This window comes from Centruroides vittatus, unplaced genomic scaffold (genome assembly GCF_030686945.1).
Source record: "Centruroides vittatus isolate TY-2023 unplaced genomic scaffold, ASM3068694v2 contig_1049, whole genome shotgun sequence".
Classification (NCBI taxonomy): domain Eukaryota; kingdom Metazoa; phylum Arthropoda; class Arachnida; order Scorpiones; family Buthidae; genus Centruroides; species Centruroides vittatus.
The window spans coordinates 176,790-198,843 of NW_027120677.1; the positions used below are offsets into that span (position 1 = coordinate 176,790).

At 24.5% G+C, this 22,054-nt stretch overlaps 1 protein-coding gene across 3 annotated transcripts in view; it reads right to left on the reverse strand.

Moving 5' to 3' along the window:
• Nucleotides 1-17,811: 17,811 nt before the first annotated feature.
• The window catches only part of LOC136970660 (KH domain-containing, RNA-binding, signal transduction-associated protein 2-like), a 49,666-nt gene continuing 45,423 nt past the window's right edge, over nt 17,812-22,054 (reverse strand). The window contains exons 6-9 of one of the 3 annotated variants that reach the window (XR_010880015.1): nt 20,675-20,730; nt 20,330-20,400; nt 19,086-19,354; nt 17,812-18,324 (exon numbers count right to left, since the gene is read on the reverse strand). Coding sequence is in view for 2 of the 3 variants with exons in the window: in XM_067265120.1 (XP_067121221.1) it covers nt 19,221-19,354; nt 20,330-20,400; nt 20,675-20,730 (261 nt within the window). In the remaining variant the exon portion in view is untranslated. Of the gene's footprint in view, nt 18,325-18,772; nt 19,355-20,329; nt 20,401-20,674; nt 20,731-22,054 lie in introns of those variants that run through there. The other 2 variants (XM_067265131.1, XM_067265120.1) reach the window with 2 other exon arrangements.

The following is a 22,054-nucleotide window of genomic DNA, read 5'->3' on the forward strand; positions in this document are numbered from 1 at the left end:
ATGGCCCCACATTCAGAAATCACACGGATTCACATCCATTCTATTGTTTTCACTGACTTTATACGTAACGTTTAATGTAAACTGTCACTTTAAGGTTGTTCTTCGTTATTTACTACGTTTTGTTTTGTGAATTTTCCTGTACAGTTCCCACAATTAATTTTAATTTTTCCGTATTCTTTGCTTAGTCTATATACAAATTCTGGTGTCAATCCGCTTATTTGTTTATAATTAGAGTGCTCTAAATAAAGAAACCTTAATTATGGCAACCCTATATTTCTGTATAGTGTTTTTCTCTACTATTTGTGTACAATGTAGTGTTTACATGTAATTCTCGTGTACGGTTTATGTGTTTAACAACAAATATATGTGTACACATATTTTCCTTTTATACAACCAAGAAACATATATAAACGTTGTTTATGAGTCTAGATACGATTCAAATCTGTTAAATTTTACTATTTCCACTTGACATAAGCTATCAATTTAAGGCAACCTCCACATATTTTTTTTTATCAACATCTTGAGACATATTTTATATAAAACTTTCACTAGTCTATGCATATTTTATGAGAATGTTTTCGAATTTATTTCGTGTAGAAATTGATATGAAAATTCAGTTTGCAGTTTTTATTTTTGAGATACAGTATTAATATTTGAAGAGAGTTATGTAAATTTTTCATCAAAATTTACAATATTTGAAATGCGATATGATATATTTAATTTTTCTTTTTAAATTTTATTTTAATATTTAAATATATTGTAAAATATGAGAAGAAAATAATAATAATAATAATTGGGAATTATTTTAAATAATAATTTATATTTGCTACACTTTATACATCAAATATATATTTTTTTCAGTAGCAAACAATTAAAATGTAAATAAAGGTAAATAAAGCAATGTAAGATATTCTTATAAGCTGTAGAATTAATTAATTTCTGTTTATTCAGTTCACTGGAGTAATAATATTTATTCAAACAATTTCCATCTTTTTTACACAGTTTGGTTTGCCTATTGAACATCTTTTATGTAAAAGACTATTCCAATAATCAATTTTTATAATATACCAATTTATGAGCTTTATTCAACTTCAATAGTTACTGCTACAGCATTTCTTTTGTTGAAGTAATACATAAAATAATTGCGAAAAAAGATTAATAAAAGATTTATTTCGATATAATGCTAAAATGTATGCGGCCGAACCTGTGAAAAACGGCCATGCGGGAATGGCCATTGTTCTGAAGTGAGGTGAGCTGAAAGTTAAAAAGGGAATTTAATTTATTGCTTTTAACATTTTATAAAATAATAATTAAAAAAAATTATACACAAATCCTTGTCTAACGTTTAGAGAACTCCTAAAAGTACAGGTAGATATCAATGTTTTATTACAAGAGGTTTCTCAGGAGGGTATAACTCTCTGGAGATTGAAAATATCTCCTCATAATCTCATATAAAACACTTTTCTAAAAACACCTAAAGGGTTATTGTTTATATATATATATACAAGGAGATGACAATTGCAATTGTCACCCCCTCAGATAAGAAAAATACCCACCAGGAATATTTTCATGAAGAAACACTGATGGGACCTATGTTTAAATATGCTAGAAAAAAGAAACAATGTCTTCTGTAGGCGATGATAATTACTATTTTTTTCAAATCGTTCTATAAAAAAACACGTAAAACGTAGTCTTTGGTGTGGAAGTTTTTTTAATTATCACCCCAGGCAGAAGACATTGTTTCTTCTTTACATATTTTAACTTAATCGTAGCATGCAATAAAAGAACAATTTAAGTCTATGTTTTTATTAGTTTCTCAGATAGCGGTGGTCCTTTAGTGTGGTATATTTGTCAAACTGGACAATTTTTCCTAGATTCTTAATTGGAAAAAATAATTATTTTTTAACTAAACAAATTATTTAGAAAAATAAACGATATGTCATAACATAAAAACATAAAATAATCAATTATTTATAATAATAAAAAATTTAATACGGTTATAAAATTTAAATTTATACATTTTCTACAATAAAATATTTGTCTGTAGAATGATTTAAATAAAAGATTTTTATTAAATTTTCACACAAACCAGATTTATTTTGCTTCCTCGTAAGTATATTGTATATTTATGATCGTAGAAACTTTACTACACTTTAAAATTTAATCATAGTCGTTGATTCAGGGCTTAAATGAATCACTTTTTTTTTTTTTTTTTTTTTTTTTGTATATTTAAATCTAAAAATGGAGTAGGACTTTAAAGATAATCCGAGATAATATATTAAAGCATGAAAAGTGTTTAAAGATAAATGATCCAACAGCTGATACATGTATTCATTTTCTTAAAGTACAATATTACATTCATGCTCCTACATCATTGCAGCCATTCTGTTTAAATCCTTTGATATATCTTTAACTAAATAAATAATTCAACTTTTCTATTTAATACTGCAAAAGCTCGAATTGATTCAGATAAATTACAGCAATGATACGTTATTGCAAAAACTACTACAGACTTAAGTACTTTATATTTAATTAACTTCAAACGAGACACCAGCAAGAAAATCTTAACGCAATATATTAATGTAAAAATGTTCATTTTAATATATTAATTTAACAGAAAACATTATTTTAATACCGTATACTACTAGTATAGTAATTAAAATTATATTTTTTCCAATCTTTTTCTACGTTAAAGTATGAAAAAAAGTGGATAAATGTCCAGATTCGTGTGCAGTTTTTTTTTAAATTGTGTAATGGCTTGAAAACTGGTAGAAGGCTTACTTTATCTTCTAACAAAATAGGAAAGTTGTTCATTCGTATATTAATAGTTCCATAAAATACTTTTTTTTCTCTACTTTTTGCCTTTAAGAAATGAAAAGAAGTCAATACTTAAGTAATTATTTTCAGAAGACGAAGAAATTTCTTGTATTTTGTCGTATTTCTGAGCCATTCTACTAACCAACCAAGCAAATTTTCCGTCAGAAAATTACTTTTTTCTTCCGAATGTTGAAAGTCAATTTCACATTTCCGACTTGAATGTGTTTTTTTATATTTACTTTTTTCTAAAAAATGCAAATTTAAAACAAAAAAAAAAATTTTTATAGAGTGAATCGTACATTTTTCACTACATTTGCCAGTAACTTCAATAGAAAATTCTATAAACAAACAGGGAAAAAGAAAAGATTTCGATTTAAGAAATGTGTTTATTTATAAGATATTTATCAATTTTTAAGGAGTTTAATAATATATATATATATATATATATATATATTTAAATATTTAAACAGGAATAAAACATGCTTGAATAATAAATATAATGAAATTATATTGCTATTGTTTTCGAAGTATTTGTTGTGTTGATTTTTACATTTTGTTTTTAGTTTAACAAACAAAAATTGAAATTTATTTACAATATTTAATGAAGTAAATGTCTTTGATTCTTAAAGAAATTTAATTTAAAACTTTAATGACGTAACAATTGTTTCATTGTTTCTATAAAAGATGCAAATATTTTATTGTTCTTATTGTTAGCATTGTTCTTAAAGTATTGTTAAAATACACAACACTTTTAGTACTTTTGTATTGTTAAATTAAAAAAGAATTATGTTGTATTATTATTAAAATATTGTATTTTTAAAAATTTTATAAACTCTTTTTAAACAAAAATGCATATAAAATAACCCTCAACGTCCGAACAACGTCCATCCTTTTAACCAATATTCAGGGGTTTGACTTAATTTTTTAAGGGGGAAATAAATAAAAATAAATTATTAAATATATAAGCCCATATATTTTTAAGTTTTTTAATTCGTTTAATTTTTAATGCTAAATAAATTTCCGTTTTGAGTTAAAATTTATATTTTCTCGAGACAATTTTTTTCGTGTGAAGAAAATAAAGAAAACTAACCGAAAAAATTGCAATTTTCGTGTATAAAATTCGAGATAATTACAAATTTCTTCTTTAATTACTGCACTTATAATGATATATTTCCAAGAAGTGATATTGCAAGCCGAAGTTTAAATCGATTATTTTAATTAATTAATGACACCTTTTGATTTATATAATTGATTGAGAAACACATGAAATTTAATCTTGTTAATTTAAAGATTTGTGAAATACCTTTGATGGCAAAAGTAGTCTTTCATTAAAATAGAAATTTATTATTTTTTAGCTAAATTCTAGCTTCTACATTAAATTGAATTCTTAAGCCAGTCGGTTTGTCCGTCCTCAAAATTAACGAAAAACTCTTGATAAAGAATTATTTATAATTAAATATATAATGGATAAATTATTGGCTCTGTATAAATTATATTTAAAAATAGCTGTTATAGATTAAATTAATTAATTCATTAAAACTACAACAAATCGTAATGTATAAAAATATTTATTCAAGTAAATAAATTGAAATTAAATTTAGAAATCGAACCCAATCCTTATGTAAAGTTAATCTGGTTCCATACGGATTCGGGTTTAAATAAGGTCCGGACTACCCACAATTTATCATAGGCAATACGGATCAGAGCGTTGTTTCTCATCCTTCACTCATTTTGTCAACTCCCATTGCGGGTCAGGTGTTCTCGTAATGGGCATAGCTATGGCCTGACAGCGTATAATATGCCAGTATTTCGTGTTTATTAATCAACCAGTCAACCGAATGCCATTCAATTTTATGCTGGAAGGTTACTCATTCAGGCTCATACACACTTTTGTTCTGCTCGTCAGTGGACGAGTTATAACTATTGAACACTGGTCGTGGGTTTGTGCCTGACCAACGAGCTGGCCGAGTGAAGTTTTCCGGGTTTTCTTTACGTGCCTAACACTTAAATAGGGAGACAGTTTCCCATTGAAGGTCCTCCTCTCTTGTCACATCGCTCGTGTGATACGTTGCTTTACTCCACAACTAACCAAAATTTTTGTTTCCTGAACTTTATTTGTTTTTTTTTTGAATCGTTGCTGCCTTTGAACACTAAAAAGGCCTTTTTTTCAGGCCCATTATGGAGTTGGAAGCCATTTTCTGGAAGCAAAGGTCTTCCAGGAAGCTTCATAATAAAAAGACAAAAATTAGTATTTATCGATTACTTCTATTATTATAAGACTATAGAAATACTGTAAACTCTCTATACACTGCACTAAAATTCTATTCTATATTCTAAAATTCAATAAAATATGTTTAAAAAGTTAAATGTCATTTTTATTAAAATCACAAATGTCCTTGTCTTCTTACTCGTCATCTTTCCTCTTCCTCCTCCTCCTCCACCGTGTCAACAATTTTGTGGTCTGTGGCTTTATTATTCTTTTCTTGCCACACGAAATGACATTTAAAGCATGAAAATTTATTGTTTTTATTATACTGTAGATGTTCGCCCGTTCCAATTAAAAGAAGACAACTTAGAGGAGTGTCCGATTTAGGTGGGTTAGGTATAATACAAGAGTGTTTGACTTACAAAGGTGTAGATAGGTGTCCAACTTAGAGAGGTAGACAAATTGTATGGGTGTGTCTAGTACAGAGGGATGTTCAGTTATAGGGGAGTCCAACTTGAAGGGTTTTTTTCCATACATATATTTTGCAAAAAATTCGTCTTTTTCGATATATATTGTTTAAATTCAATGCCATTTATTTTTATTGATCTAATATACGATATTAAAACGATTACATTTTGTTTAAAAATAACGAAAAAACATTAAAGTTTTATAGAATGGTCTCAAATGTAGAAAAATAATCTCTTTGATTGCTTACTTCTTTGATAAATAGTTGCTGAGAAATAGAGCATGATAAAAAGTAAACAATAAATTTAATTATTGTTATTATTTTTTAATTAAGTGTTTGAAAGGATATATAAATTACGAATTTATCATAGAACCAAAATATTTAAAATTTTATAAATGTTTTACTTGTTTTAAAGCTCATTAATTTTAAAAAAATAAACCGAAAACAATCCAAAATTAATGATTAAATTTTAAAAAGGAATTAAAAATGAACTGTTTAACTTATAAAATATTTATTAAACTATTTATTATAGAGCTATCCAAGACCAAATAGAGTTACTATTTGTCCCAAGCCCCAGGAATAGACAAGAGCCCCCAAAATTTAGTTTTTAAGTTAAAAACACGATGATTGATTAAAAACACTCTTGATAATTGATAAAAATTTCTATTTATTTATTTTATTCATATATTTTTATTACTTTAAGATAGGGTAGAACCCATATTTGTGACTAATCCAGGTCTCATCTCATTTTTCTTAGTAGGCCTACTGTTGGTCAGGCTCGAAATTATTATTTAAAATATAATTATTATTATTATTTGTTTTTATTTACTGAAAGTTAAAATGATTTGCTATTGTATTTTCTCATGAAAAAAATATATTCGACGAATGCATTTACCTTAAGAGAATTTAAAAAGAATTACTTTATAAAAGAAAGTATATAATATATAACAGTATTTTATTTTACATTGTTTTTGAGGTTAAAATAATATAAAAATTATTTCGATATTTACTTTCGCTTTCTTGATCAAATGTATCTTTGATTTAACTTAACTTTTTTTTCTAAAAGCGTGACAGCTTCTATTTTTCTGATACTGGCAAACCTCATTACTATTCTATTCTTTTTTCCATTTTCTGTAACGATTTTGCTAGATATAATTTAAGATTTCCATTCAATCTTATGAAACGTTATAGAAAATAACCCGAAAATAATTCTTTTTTTTTTATATAAAAAGGAAAAGAAGAAGACACGAAATTCTCTATGGAATATGAACCGAGCAATAAAACACAAGCTGCAATACTTTGCGATTATTTCAACACATACCATATTTTACACATAAAGTTCTCAATTAATAGGATAAAAATTCTGTTTACTTAAACATTATTTTTATGTAGAAAACTTAACACAATTCTCCAAAAGTTTAAATGTTTTATTAAGTTAGTTCCACTTCATCGAACTAAATAATTCTTTTTAACTAAGTTAATCTAATTCACACTCTAGTCTAACCTACATAGCTTCATTCTTTAAATAGAACTGTGTTAATAAGAAATGACGTTATACATTGTTTCTTGTACCTTACTCTGTTAGCTTATAGAATAATATTCTCATAGAAAATCCAAGAAAGGAAATAAAATAATACATTTTCGTATACAGCAAGATTTATAAGTGATACTACTACTGAATAATATACACTTTTTGTACGTTAACGTCGCTTTATTTACTTGGTAAGTGTCTTCGTACGTTGTATTCGGTCATCACTTACGATAGTTAATCGTAAGCTCAACTGGAATGAAAGCTGAATATTTCATATTATACGGTAAACATTTAAAGACATCACTATTCAAAAGCTATTACGTCTACACGTATGCCTGAATAAATTTCAATTCCACTTTTCATATTCACCAGAGATGCATCCTTTTATAAAATATTGTCAGCTCGAATCATAATTCTGAACCTAGCAAACTGTAGACTCGTTGTAAATGTCGTTAAAGGATGTACTTATTGAGTTTTTTTGTGAATGCCAAGAATATTAGGATCGTCACGAAACATTCGTTTGATTGAACCACGAGATGAGAGAGAGAGAGAGAGAAAGTATAAAAAAAAGAAAGGACAGACAGACAGATCAATCATCTCTCTGACAGGCATTTCTTCTATTGTAATTTCACCATAGTGTTTTATTGTTAGATATATTTAAAAGGTACATCGCCTATCACGATATAAATTGTTAAAGATTGCATTACATCTTACAATGTTACAACTAAAAAAATATATATATATATTAATATTTGTAGGACTTTATAAATAATTTAATACGTTACTTATTGTTAATGCTTAATGTATTATATATATATATTTTTTTTAAAATATTTAACGTTAGAGAAAGAAGCACAGGAGGCAAATTATTCAGCTTATAATTAATTTATCGAGAGAAAGACAATTTACTGCTAATGTATATCGAGTTATTTATTGATAAATACAATTATTTTAATTATATATATATATATATATATTTATAATATATTTATAACATACCAACGTTAATTTTTTTATAAGTTTTGCCTTAATATTTGATGATGTTGATAGTTTATTGTATCAAACATGTAAAAAAAATCTCGCGGATTGATAAAATGTTTTCTTAGAGAGTTTTAAACGATCAGAGTATTGTAAACGGTTTAAAAAACTATAAATCTTTTACTTTTTTCAGAAAAAAAAACACATATATATGTTTACTTCTGACGTGAAGATGAATTATTATAATATCGTAAGTTTTTAAATGCATAAAGACCTTCGCAGTAAACAATTTCTCATGGAAATACAATTTTTTACCGCTTTAAAAAAACTATTTTTTATCGCTTTTTATTCAGTTATAAATAAATTTAATGGAATATTATTATTATTATTTATTTAAAAGAATTATACGAAATATTTATACAGTTAAACCTGCAAATGACGGCCACTAACTGGAGCATTAAAAACTTCTTAAATACTTTTTTCTTGAGAGTTGTTTAAGTAATCTCATGTTAATATATAAAATCGATATAATAATATTTATATATAGTAGTATACATACGTTTATATAAATGTTAGCAGGCCCACAGAACTAGTGTCCGAACAATAACCAAGGTCTAGAATGAAAAAAATAAAATAAAATAAATTTCGCCTAGAGTGAAAACCAAACTCACGTCTTGTGGGAATATCATGAAAGTTCTATATATTTCTTTACAGAAAAACTCGTAAATCTATTCTATATAATCGTTTATCTTTATAATCATACATTTATCTAATAAATAATTAGTTACTTTCATTAATAAACAATAATATGCACAATATGAACTATATCCTTATGCAAAAGGCAAAATCAAAACAGGAGAAATGTACTTAGTTTCGAGTGGAAAAACGGGTTAATTTCTAACTGAAATCTTTCTGTTAATTGTATTTTTTTTAAAAAAAAAAGAAGAAGAAGAAAAAGAAGAATACGTTTGAAAAGACACGGATTCGATTTCAGTTGTTTCCTAATTGAAACCGAATCCATGCTTCTCGTTTCCATCTTTTCATCGTGGATATAATTACATTAAAAATTCGATACTATGAACATTACTTATTATTTATTTTTATTAAATTTAATAAATATATTACAAAAATTATTCTCGTGTATACTTTTACTAAATGATATATTAAAAAAGAAAAAAATTATACGTAGATAAAATATAAAAGAACAGGAGTTTAATCAAGTAGGAAATAATATCCATGTCAGGAACAGACATACAAACACAAGAAAAACACACATAGACATATATATTATTTTATATATAAAAAAAACAAAGAATAATAATAGTAATAATAATAATAAAATTCTTTTAAAATAACTTGTGTTTATATTCGTAAAAGTTTTTCGAAATTCTATCAACGTTAAAAATACATTTGTTTTTTTTTTTTTCTTGTACTCTTTTTGAATAGCTGGAAGGAACTTTGTTACTTTAAGATATAGATAACATTGGAAAATCAATGTTTAAGTCGATGACCGCAGGAAAAGCAAAGGTAGAAACATCTCTTAGCCAGTTGCAAGTATTAAAGTAGATAATACGTAACAAGAATTTATTTTAAATATATTTTTACGCAAGAAAGACGAAATTTAACCGTCAAAAACGTGCATAAAAATATACATTTTTTTTTTCTTTTTAATACACGATACTTAAATTTCGATAGAAAAATGAATATATTTTATATTTAATAAATATTCCCTTCTATACGCTAAATATTTATGAATATATTTTATATTTAATGCCTCTATACAACCGTTTGATATTTTATTTTTATTTCATAACATGTCAAAGATAGTCTATAAAAATTCATGAGAAAAGGTTTAAAAAATAAAATATATATATATATATATACGAATTTGTATATTTTACTTTATTTTTTAAGTAAATTAAATTTATGCATTGAAGGAATTAGTAAGTAATTAATATATATGGAAGCTGTATAATACATGAAACAAAGTTTAATCTGATTTAAAGTATATATAAGCTTAATATAACTTAAATAAATACATTAAATTTAAAGAAATTTAATAAAATATTTAAAGACTGATATACATATATATAAATTAAAGCTTTTGCATTAATTTTGTGTCTTATAATATTAATATATGTTATTACTTTTAATGATATAATTGTAAAATCTTCATTTATAGTTTGGCAGTTGTATACATTTAATACACAGAGTTTTGTCTATAAATAATAAATTCAGAGTTTATATAAATTATTTTTTAAAGAATTAATAAGAAAAATAATTAAAAATAAATTATTAATGTATAAAATTAATTTTCTAATTAATTCTAAAAATTTTCATTTAAAATTTGCCAATCTTCTGATTTTACATACATTTAATATATAGAATTCTGCTTATATATATATATAATAAATTTATAATTTAAATTTTAAATTAGAATTTATAAATTGAATTTAATATATTAATTTTTGTATGTGTTATATACTGAAGCTTTGAATTTCAAAACATCATTGGAAATATATATATATATATAAATTAATTAAAGGCCTCCTTCTATAGCATTCTCTATATCAATATAGGCCTTAATTGATATAGAAAATGCTATTGTTTATAAATAATTTAAATAAATATATTTAAAACATAAAATAATTTAATTTCTTAAAGTATTAAAAATATTTTTCAATTTATTTTAATTTAAAAATTCAATTCCTAATATATGTAATATAACGTCAAAGTTACATTGATATATCCCTTTTTCTATTATACTTTAATTTATTATTATTTTTCTTTTTTTGTAAATTTAGAAAGTTGAATTTGTATCTTCCGAGTCATTGTTATGGTTGATTCTTTTGAGTAAATTATAGGATGTAACTGAGCGAAGAGATTTATATCTAGGAAATTGCTTATGTTTTTGTCGTTTGTACTTATTACAACCTTCTAGATGATAGAAAATTCGTATTATGGCGTGATTTCATTTTGATGATTGCTCAAAAATAAAGAAAGAAGAAACTAATAATAATAATAATAATAATAAATTTATTTACTTATTTTTTCTCCTTGAAGAAAATGTGCTTCATTTACGAAGTTTAAAGTGAAAAATAGTGATTTAAATTCAGTTAAACGACGGCCATCTTTTCTTGTTTTCCTTCTGTGGCCTTTGTTAAGAGGTTTGATGGCTTTTTTTTAATTATACATATATATTAATAACTTATTATAATAATTATATTTAAATTTTATAGAACAGTCATCATTGCTAATTTGTGGTTTCCATATCGTAATGCAAAACCTATTAAATCTTTTGAATATATTATGTAAAGTTGAGAATTAGCATTTGAAACGTCATCATGATTTACATCGTCATCATCATCATCATCAGCTTTTAGGAATTAAATCAATATGATTTGTTCTGTCTCCACATTACAGTTGTTAAGCCCATCTTCCTACGACTTTTATCATCAGTTTTTCAGGAATTCTGGATTTAAATTATAGTTTCTGACACCACTTTCTGGCTAGTTTTCAATTGTGTCTTCTCGTTTAACACATATATTAAATATAATTACGAAGAAGAAGTTTAAAATTCTAACTTTCAACTTTACAATAGCTGAAGAATAGTTCTCAATTCTTCTTTGATTTGCATTGACTTTTCAAATAAACTGTCGCTTTAACTGATTATCCATAGATCTGTCAACATTTCCACGTCTTTTAACCATATTTTAACTTATAAGACAAACGAATAATTTTATATGCTTTATAAATTCAACAAAAGTTAGAGAATTGATCAAGTTAAACGTTATCAAAATTGCGAATTATTGATTTAAATCTAAATCTTTTCTTTATATATATAAAATCTCCTAAAAATCCTTTATACTTTTATGTATTTTACTTAGATAAATAGCATATAAACAGTATATTTTATATCATCAAAGAAAATGTGATTAACAGAAACTGATGTAAAAAAGTATAAATTTAATGCATAATATTTTTCAAGGGAGGAAAAATATATATAAAAAAAACAATTTTTAATTCATTGATTCGAAGATATAATATAAAAGAATACATTCTAACTTATTCTATGCTTAGAATATAAAATACATCAATATTTTTCAGACGAAGTAAACATATTGTACGTTCGACTTTACTCTATTTTGCTTCAGTTGTTAGCAACGTAGCGTAATATTACGAATCCTTGTAGCGGTTAGAAAATGTTTTATTTCCTTTTCAAAGCTGTCATTCTAACCGAAAAAAATGCTACTAAATTTCAATATAAACAAAAATTTTGATTGAAAAAAACTATTTTTTAATTATTAAAACCATTCTTCTCTCTTTCTTTTTTTTTAGAAGTACAAGAAGTACACATTTCAATCTTTTAAGCCAACTTTATACACAAAAATATAGTCTAGAATATTTAATTTATATACGAATATAATTTATTTATAGATTATTTTAATAATTTTAAGTTGAAAAAAAGAAAAAAAAATTCGAATTGAGCTTCAAAATGATCTTTAAAAATTTAGGTGTTGACTTCGATTTAGTGTAATTGCTTGTACTAAAACTGAAGGATCTCGAACACTTGAATTAAATTCAAGCTTGGATATAGCGCCAGAATTTGTTGAAATATTTAAACAATTTTCGATTTAGTTCAATCTGAAATTGGGACTAAATTAGAAGCTCTTAAAACAATAAGAATCACAGAAACAAATTTCGATTCAGTGCCTCTAAATTGGCATTAAATCGAGTTTCGTACTACACTGAATTACCTGAAACAATAAGTAGTAATGAGATCTATACATAAATTTGAATTTGTAAGCTTGAAAGTCACACAATATAATAATAATAATAATAATAATAATAATGACATTTACAATACAAAATTATACACTTAATAATTGGCAGATGCTGAAGGATTCTCTAATATTTATAGAGAATATCCACTTACAGATTTTCATAGTTTGGCGCTATATAGGAGGATACTACTGTACAGTACGTCCTTCAAATACCGAGTAAATTGCACGTATGTACTGTACATAATTTATTTATAGATTATTTCGAATTCTTTAAACATCGAATGCCAAGTGAATTGCAAAATGATATTAAACAGGTGAATTTATAACGAATTTAGCAAACACTTATTCACATAATTTTAAACAAAAGTTGGAACATATTGAAATCATGTAAATTTTGACAAATTACATAACTTATCTTCCAATAAACGTAACTTATAAAAGAGAGAAAACTACTTAATTTTAAAACCATTCTAAATTACCATAATAAAACGATTTATCTCATTTCACATTATCATTATTCTATCCTCGACAATATATTTCTCATAAATTTATATGAGAAATTATACGAAAAATTGAGTTTAAATAATAGTCATTTTTACGCCAATATCTATCGAATTTTTTCCATTTTTACGTACGCATATATAAGAAAAAAATAAAAAAATAACCTCCCTGCCAAATAATAAATTTAAATTGTTAAAACCGTACAAAATTCAATTGCTAGAATGAAATAAATACATTACATTCGATGAACATCATTCAGTGAATGCTTCTTTCAGCATTAAACGAAGCTCAAAATAGAAAGATAGTTCTGACTCATCAAAATTTCATCCTTATATACATTCGATCTGTTTTCACACATCCTGTTTGTTATAAATGTATCATCACGTTCACATTTCTCGCATTTCTTTTTTTTTTCTAGAATAATTTTCTAAGATCTTATTACTGATATCTGCAATTAAATAATAACTCCTTTTATTAAATTGTTTTCAAATAACCATGCTTAATGCAGGGACAGGACTTAGATTTCGGATTATTAAAAGGTCCTTCCTCTCTCGTAAAAGCCTTATTATAATGTAAGATAATTATAATTACACGTAACCTTATATTGTTTAACGTGTAAAATTTTAGATTTTTATATAATTATATTTATTTTAACGTTAAAATTTTGTAAATTTAAAGCATTCTAGTCATTTTAATGTTAAAATATTGATCGAACTGTTCGAATTTTTGATGTTAGAGATACGACTTATCGAAAATATGTACGAATATTGATGCTGTAAGTTGAATGTATTCAATGTATTTTTAATCATTAAAAAATAAATAAAAATGTATAAAATTTATGCCAATATATATATATATATATTTAATTTTAGACTTGTTCTATTTTTGATTAAATGATTGATTTTAATTTCTAATATTAAACCATAGGAATTCATTCAAGAAAATGCATGGATGTTCTTAAGTTTTATATTTATAAACGAGTTAATTAGGTCAATAGAATATTTTTTTAAAAATTAATTAATATTATAATAATTTCGTATAAATTACACGGTAGAACCTCCAATAAGGGCCACACTAAACAGTGACCAGTTTTAGGGAGGAACTTAATTGTATGAAAAATAACTTCTAACTTAGCCGTTGTTTATAGGTTTGGTTGTATAATTTGCAAATTTTATTTATTTTTTAAAAATATTTTGTATGTAATTTATAAAAATACTGATTAATTAATCGAATTTTAAAGCCAATTTTAAAATTTTATAAATAAGTTTTAAGTTTAAAACACCTTTTTAATGCATACTTTCAAGCAAACATAGGACGGGCCTGATGTATAGAAGAAGGCCTAAAAACTTACTTTTATGTTTAAAAATCATGATGTAAAATAGTCTATTTTAAGGGCCATATATTACCTCTCTCAAGCGATAATAATAAATTAATTAATTTTATAATTAAAAAAATATTGATTATTATAAAACGTTATAATACTTCTCTAACCATTCGTGTTATTGCATTTTATGCAGTTCTTTATAAGCTTAAAGAATTGATGTACTTTAATGAAAATAAGTTATAAAAAGACGAAAAGATTTAAAATAAACAAAGGAAACGTGTTCCAATTCTTGATATAACGGATTAATATAACACTAACTTTCCAAAGGTACAAAAATACATTACATACTATCTACGAAAAAAACCTGTTAAAATACTTTGTATTAGTGCTTTAAACAAATAAAATTAAATAAATAAATAAAATTTATGAAGTTAAAAGATTAATATTTAAAATTATAAAAGATTTTCTTCAGTAAATTATAATAAAAGTAATAATTATCTTAACAAAAAGTTCACTCTTACGCCATTTTTTTATTCCGATTTTCATTTTAAATTGTTAATTCTATTCATTTTTTTTTTAATTTTTAGAACTTTATAATATATAAAATAAATTTAAAGTAAATGCATTTAACTTCACTTTAAAAAAGTAATTTATTTTTAATTATTTTTCTTTAATTTATTCTATATATAATGACTTTTTATACTTAAAAAAATACAGAAAAAAATCTCATTCGGTTTTATATGATATTTATTTACAGAATATTTGCTTTTTACATTATTAAATATATAAATTTTATTATTTTTTTTTCTTTTTAAGTGAAAGAACTTGGTATTATTTAACATTAAAAATTTCCAATTTAACACCAATTGTAATTACACTTTATAATTAACATTATTATTAATTTTTATTGACTATTTATGTATATAAATAAATAAAATTCGAAAGAATCATCTCAAAACAATAATAACTGTGTATATACACAATTTAATTTTATTTTTGCGTGTTATTGTAAATTTTTTATACATATTTTTTACATTTTTTTTAATAAATGAGAATTAATTAAAATTTCTTTAAATACTTTTCCCTTGGCTGAACTATGCATATGAGATAATTGATCTTTGATGACGATAATGATGAATATAATGTTTTATATATATATATATTATATTTAATTAAGAAATATTTCGAATACCTTACAAAAAATATCACGAATTTTTATTACATATTTTTAATATATATATATATATATATATATATATATATATAATTTTTATTTGCCTGTTAACTTATATACATATTTTTCTTGCTACAAATACTTGTAACAATTAAATCGTTACGAAGTAATTAAGCTACTTTGCGTGTAAAAAAAAAAAAAAAACAACAGCAGCAACAACACCATTTTAGATAGCTAAGCACCATGCAACAAGTTTATTGGCCCATTAAGCATACTAAATTTTAGAGCATTAAAATCGCCCCAATAATTTAAACCAGTGATTCTTAACCTTTTTTTATTGCCTTCCCTATTTGAATTTTTAAATGTGCTCTTGCATCCCCATTAAAGATTCGTTCCTTTTCATTTTATTTAAGGGAATTTATTTATTTAGCTTAACTTTAGGTTATAAGGGATAACTTATTAACCTAACCTTAATTATTAGGCTAACTTTAAGAGAAGGGACTAAGAAAGATTCCCTTCAACAAAACTCAAGTAGATAAAGGTGTTAGGGGGTGTACAGAATGTACAGTACAGTGTTCAAACGTCTCCATATATGAGTAAACAGATCAATTACAAGTCACAGAATATGAGCTATGTGGGTTCCATTTAAAGTACAGTACATGTAAATACTCTTCCCCCCATTCGTGGCAAATGCACGTTAACACCTCTGATACATGTATACTCGTATAAGTGTGCACACGAGTCTGGACCTTTAGATGTTCTGCTTCGTATAGAGACTTTAGAATCACTCTGTAGTAAGATAAATAACGATCGTTTTTTCAAGAAAATCATCATTAAAATCTCTATAACTATTTTTAAACATCTATAATACGAAAGTCTTTCACCTCTGGTATAATGTACGTGTACCCTATGTTAAGAGCCATTGATTTAAATAAAAATAGATAAGTTTTTTTATGTAGATAAGAAAGAAATCGTTTTTAAAAATTCGAGATACAAATTTATAAATGGATGGTATTCTTAGAATGGTTTCCGGATAGTGAATTCATCTTTTAAAAATAGATCCGAACGATAAGAAAATAACAGTTCAATATAACACAGACGTTGAATCGAGAAGGAAGTTCAAGTCATACAAAATAAAAGGTGAAATACTTTAAGAAAGAATTCACTAGGAATAAATAGAGCTGGACAGTATCTTTTTTTTCTTTCTTTTCTTTTTATCATTCGTAGAAAAGAGAAGTTTAACTTTTTTTCACTATTTATATTGAATTACAAACTTTTTGATAGTGAAGAATGAGTCGGGAGAATGGGTGTATTTTACCAAAACTACAGTAATATTGAGCAATAAAAACGATAGCAAAAAAACCCCTTCATTTATTTAGTTTCGATCTAAAGTAAAAATATAAAAAAAAAACAAAAAGTTTTGAGGTGAAAAAAATACAAAACAAAAAGTTTTGAGGTGAAAAAAATACAAAACAAAAATAAGAAATTTCAACACAAAAAAAAACATCACTAATAAAGTAAAACATTTTATTTTACAAATGCCAAATAAGATTGAATGAATTCTTATCCTTTTTTTAAAACAGTTTTTCCTTCATTGATTTTTAATAAATAATTATTATTCAATTAAAAAAACCAAGAGGGAGGGAGAAAAAAAAATTACACGCGCGTAGTGATTAATTATCGTGTAAAAATTTAAAAAAATAAATAAATAATAACGCTAAAAATTATTCATATATTCATTAATCATTAATATTCATCAAATGGGAATAAAATTCTGTTAAATAAAAATTTATAATAAAATTTGTCAGAAACGATTATTTTCGAATATCAATCAAATCAAATTGATTAAAAAAAACAAGTAAAGGTTGAAGTTTTGTATAAATATTATTTTAATTTTTTATTTATTTATTTATTTTTTTACCTTTTACTTTATGCAAAGAAAAATTGCAAATGTCAAGAAAATGCAAGTTGGAAAAGAATAAATAAATAAATAAAATTTAGAAAGAAAGGGGGGACGAGAGGGGGGGAAATAAAAGAAAAACGTTATTTTCGATTTAGAAAAATTCTGCCAAAAATTGTATACAAAAGGTTAATAAATAGTAAAAGTATTAAGAGAGAGAGAGAAGTTGTTTTGACAGTCAATTTTCGAACCGTATATACAGGAATGATTAAGAATAATATGGCGTATTTTATTTTTTGAAAAGTTTTATATAAATATTCTCGTATTTGATCGTGTTTTAAACTAGATTTCTTTCTCAAACTAATATTTCATATGTTAATAAGTTAGACAACTGAATAATCCATTATAGTTGATAATGTGCATACTGTCAGTTTGAAGTGAAAAATCTCAAGAGTTTTAAACATCGGAAGGCAGTAAACAAATGGGTAAACTGTTGTCCTTTTCTTACCGATCATAAATTGTTCGTTCTTCAAAAAAAATATACCCGTAAATGCTATTTATTTATTTATTTTTTTATTTTTTTAATTTTGTGTTTTTGTATTTTGATAAAATTCGATTCTAATCCTTTCTTCTCTTCTTCAGCCTATATATAAATATAAAAAGAACAAGTTTAAAAAATTAATTTATTTTTAAATAAATTAATAATAGAAATAAGAATAAATTTTTTAAAATATATAATTTCAATAAAGGTAATATATAAAAAAAATCTATCGTACAAATCGGTTTATTTTGTCTGTTTTAGCACGATTTATTTATTTATTTTTTAATTAAATATTTATTTATTTTATTAATATTAATTTTAGTTCGTAGTTTACACGAAGTATTTTTTCTTTTTAATTATTATTTTAGAAGATATTTAATAGGCTATATGTTTACTGTACCTTCTAAGTATCTTCCATCTTTACGTTCAAAACTTCATTTTTTCAAGCTTGAAACTCCGTCAAAAAAATTCAAAAAAAAATGTTCTGAAGGTTATTATATTTATTATTTTTGTTTTAGAATTAATAAAAAAACTATATATATATATATAATTACTTTATGATAGTTTTTAAACATTGTTTTTATTTTTATGAATATTCTCGTACACATTACACATATATTAAACATTACACAAATTAACTGGCCGAATGAAGAAATTATACACATCAATTATATCTTAGACAATATTTAAATTGATTTAGATAATCTTTAGTATTCAGTTTTTTCTCTGTAGTTTTAAAAGTATATTCTATAATGATTTTTTTTTAATTTTTGTTTATTTATGACGATGATTATAATACGAAACACATCCATATAATTTTGACACTATGCTGAAAACAACCCTGACTAGAAATGAAGACTTACACTTTTTCAATATACCCACGATCATCTTCTATCGTGAGTGTTGTATATGTATATATATATATATATGTATATATATATATTTGTTTTTTTGGGGAAATATGTACAAAAGAAACGAAATGAAGGTGATGGTTTTATTTAATATAGGACGGGTTGAGGTGGTGGTCCATAAGGATGGCTTCGAATGCTGCTTCTACTCAGAGGACGGCTGGTAACGCCGCTGATACTTTTGCTTCTTCCTCCACGTCCAACTGTGGAGCTCCAATGCTCATCTAAACGCAAATAAATGATTCAGAAAGGTTAAGGCTCCGTAGTTTTCAATACAAAAAGATTTTTTTTTCTAGTGCTTTATAACTTTTAGAAAATCCGAGAAAAACACTTCAACTTTATGGCAGAATAATCCAACGGATTTTCTGATAGATAAGTTTGAAGGATTTTGTGCATAAAAATGAAGTAATGTGAATGTTAAATGTGCAGCAAATACTTTAAATAATCATTTAACAAACGTAAACAGTGAAGGGTATTTACAGGATGGAACGTTAGTAAATAATAATAACTTCGAACAACAGCACGAAAACACAAAAATTAAATATAAAAGTATTATTTTCATTCAAACAAAATATGAATCAAAACTAATTTTAACTGAGGAGATTTGATTAAAAATAAAATAAAATAACAGGCATTCTATTGGTTTCTTTCCCGTCAATTAAATTCTTATCTTAACAACAATTGGTTGATTTTCGCGATCGTAAGTACGCCTTCAACCAATCGCTTTGAAATTAATCACGTTTTTAACCAATTATCGTGCAAATAACCAAATTATTTCAATTACCATTTACTTGATATCTTACATAAATTACAGAGGACTGCCTATATTTATTTTTTAATTTCTCAATATTATTTTACCGTATTTATTTCTTTATAACGTATAATTCCTTTTGTTTTAACATAAAATAAACCAAAATACTGAACACATTTAAGTACATAACGTATACATCGCATAATTTATACATTTTATATGTTCGGTATCAACATAAAGAACATAAACGAGAAATAGCTACCGATTTGCATTACATATTCATATATACATTGTAATTTTCGAAATTAATTAGGGTGAATGGTGATAATAGGGCTTTATATTAAAACGCGTTTTAATTATTATATTATTTATTATTTAGAAAGTTAATTAAATTTTAAATTAGGTTTATTCGTTAACTTAGAAATTAATTAAAACACAAAGTACTTACGAATATATTCAGGTTCTGTATATCCATTGCCTTCATATTCATCAGGGTATGCATCAAGATAGTTTTCATTACTGATATCAGAAAACAAAGTCCTATTTAGTCGTTTTATAATTTTTAATAATATTTTTTTCATCGTTTTAAAACATATAGCCTATTTCAATTAGTATTTTTTTAATTGAAAAATCTATTTTAGGCTCTCAATTATTGAATAAAAGTTCAATTTAATATAATCTTTATCGCATTATCTATCGAAACGTGGATATTATTGTGTGTTTCAACGCGTAGTAACTCATACAGATGCACTTAATCAATTTATTATGATTTAAATTAATTAAAATGACTTACCTTAATTCTTCATATACTTCAGTATATGCATGATCATTATAAGCATCTTCATACATCTAGAAAAATTATAAAATTGAATATATAAATTATTTAATTTTATAAAAATATAAAAAATAAAATAATAAATATATAAATTTATTAAAATTTTTATTAAAGGAAAAAAAAACTAGGTATATTCATATATATAATATTGCATACAATATTTTAGATATTCTGTAAGCATTAATTAAGAGTATGTAACCGTATATTCTGAATGGAGTATAGAATAATTATATAAGCTGAAGATAGAATAATTGAATCCATTCACAATACAGGCTATTACTGTATGTTAATGTAAATTATGAACAGATTTCAAGACAAACATTAATATATTAACAATAGAAGGCATTTTGAGGAAGGAGCTAAACTATTGATAATGTCACAAATACATCGTTTGACAAATTTATTCGTGAAAAGATTTATTGAACGTTTGAAAGCGCACAATTCCATTCGGAGGTATCAAGTTAGTTTAATGTTTATCCTACTTCTCACGTAGAATATGGAAAGAGTTTCGAAAGGAAAATCCTTCGCTAAAAGGAAAAAAGAAAGAAGAAGAAGAAAAAAAAATGGCAGGTGTGCAGTCGATCACTACAGCCTTAAGATGATCCTGTCTAAAATTTCCTGTTATATCAATACAAGTTCATTTTAACTTATTGAAGTACAGGAAGGTAGACATCAGTCACAATCACTTGCCCCAGGCTTCATGAATGTGATCTCTTCGCTCGAAAATCCAATAGTTATATATTTCAACATTTAATCTCACTCGAAATGTGACATATTGTAAAATTTGATATTTATTGTAATACTCCAAAATTGTTTTCATCTTCCGCAAATGATATAGTTATGGTTTCCTTTCAATACTTCACCTTTTCATCGAGTAGATTTAGATTAAATCTCTTATCTCAAGAGAATATTTTTAAAGATTTTTATTAAATTTAATTAATTTTTAATGATTATAATGTGCTAATATTCATTTATAATCATGTTTTAGAGATAATTTTAAGAGTTATTCTTTGTTTCACAATGTAAACAATTTTTTACAGTAATTATTTAATTTTGTTTTTTCCATTAAATAAATATGATATCAATTTAAAGCAAAATATTACTAAAAATGTATTATATTTTATCTATTAAAATCACCAAGAGACTCTTTTGCACAACCTTTATAGATAAGCGAGTCGCGTACTAACCATATAGGCCTACATTACAGTATTAAAAATGTATTTTTTTATAATTTATTATCTTTTCAAGTATTTAAAATGTTTTCAGAGATGTCTTTAAATAAAATTTTTAAAAGAGTACACCATTAATATTGTAGAATATATAAAATCTAACAGCAAA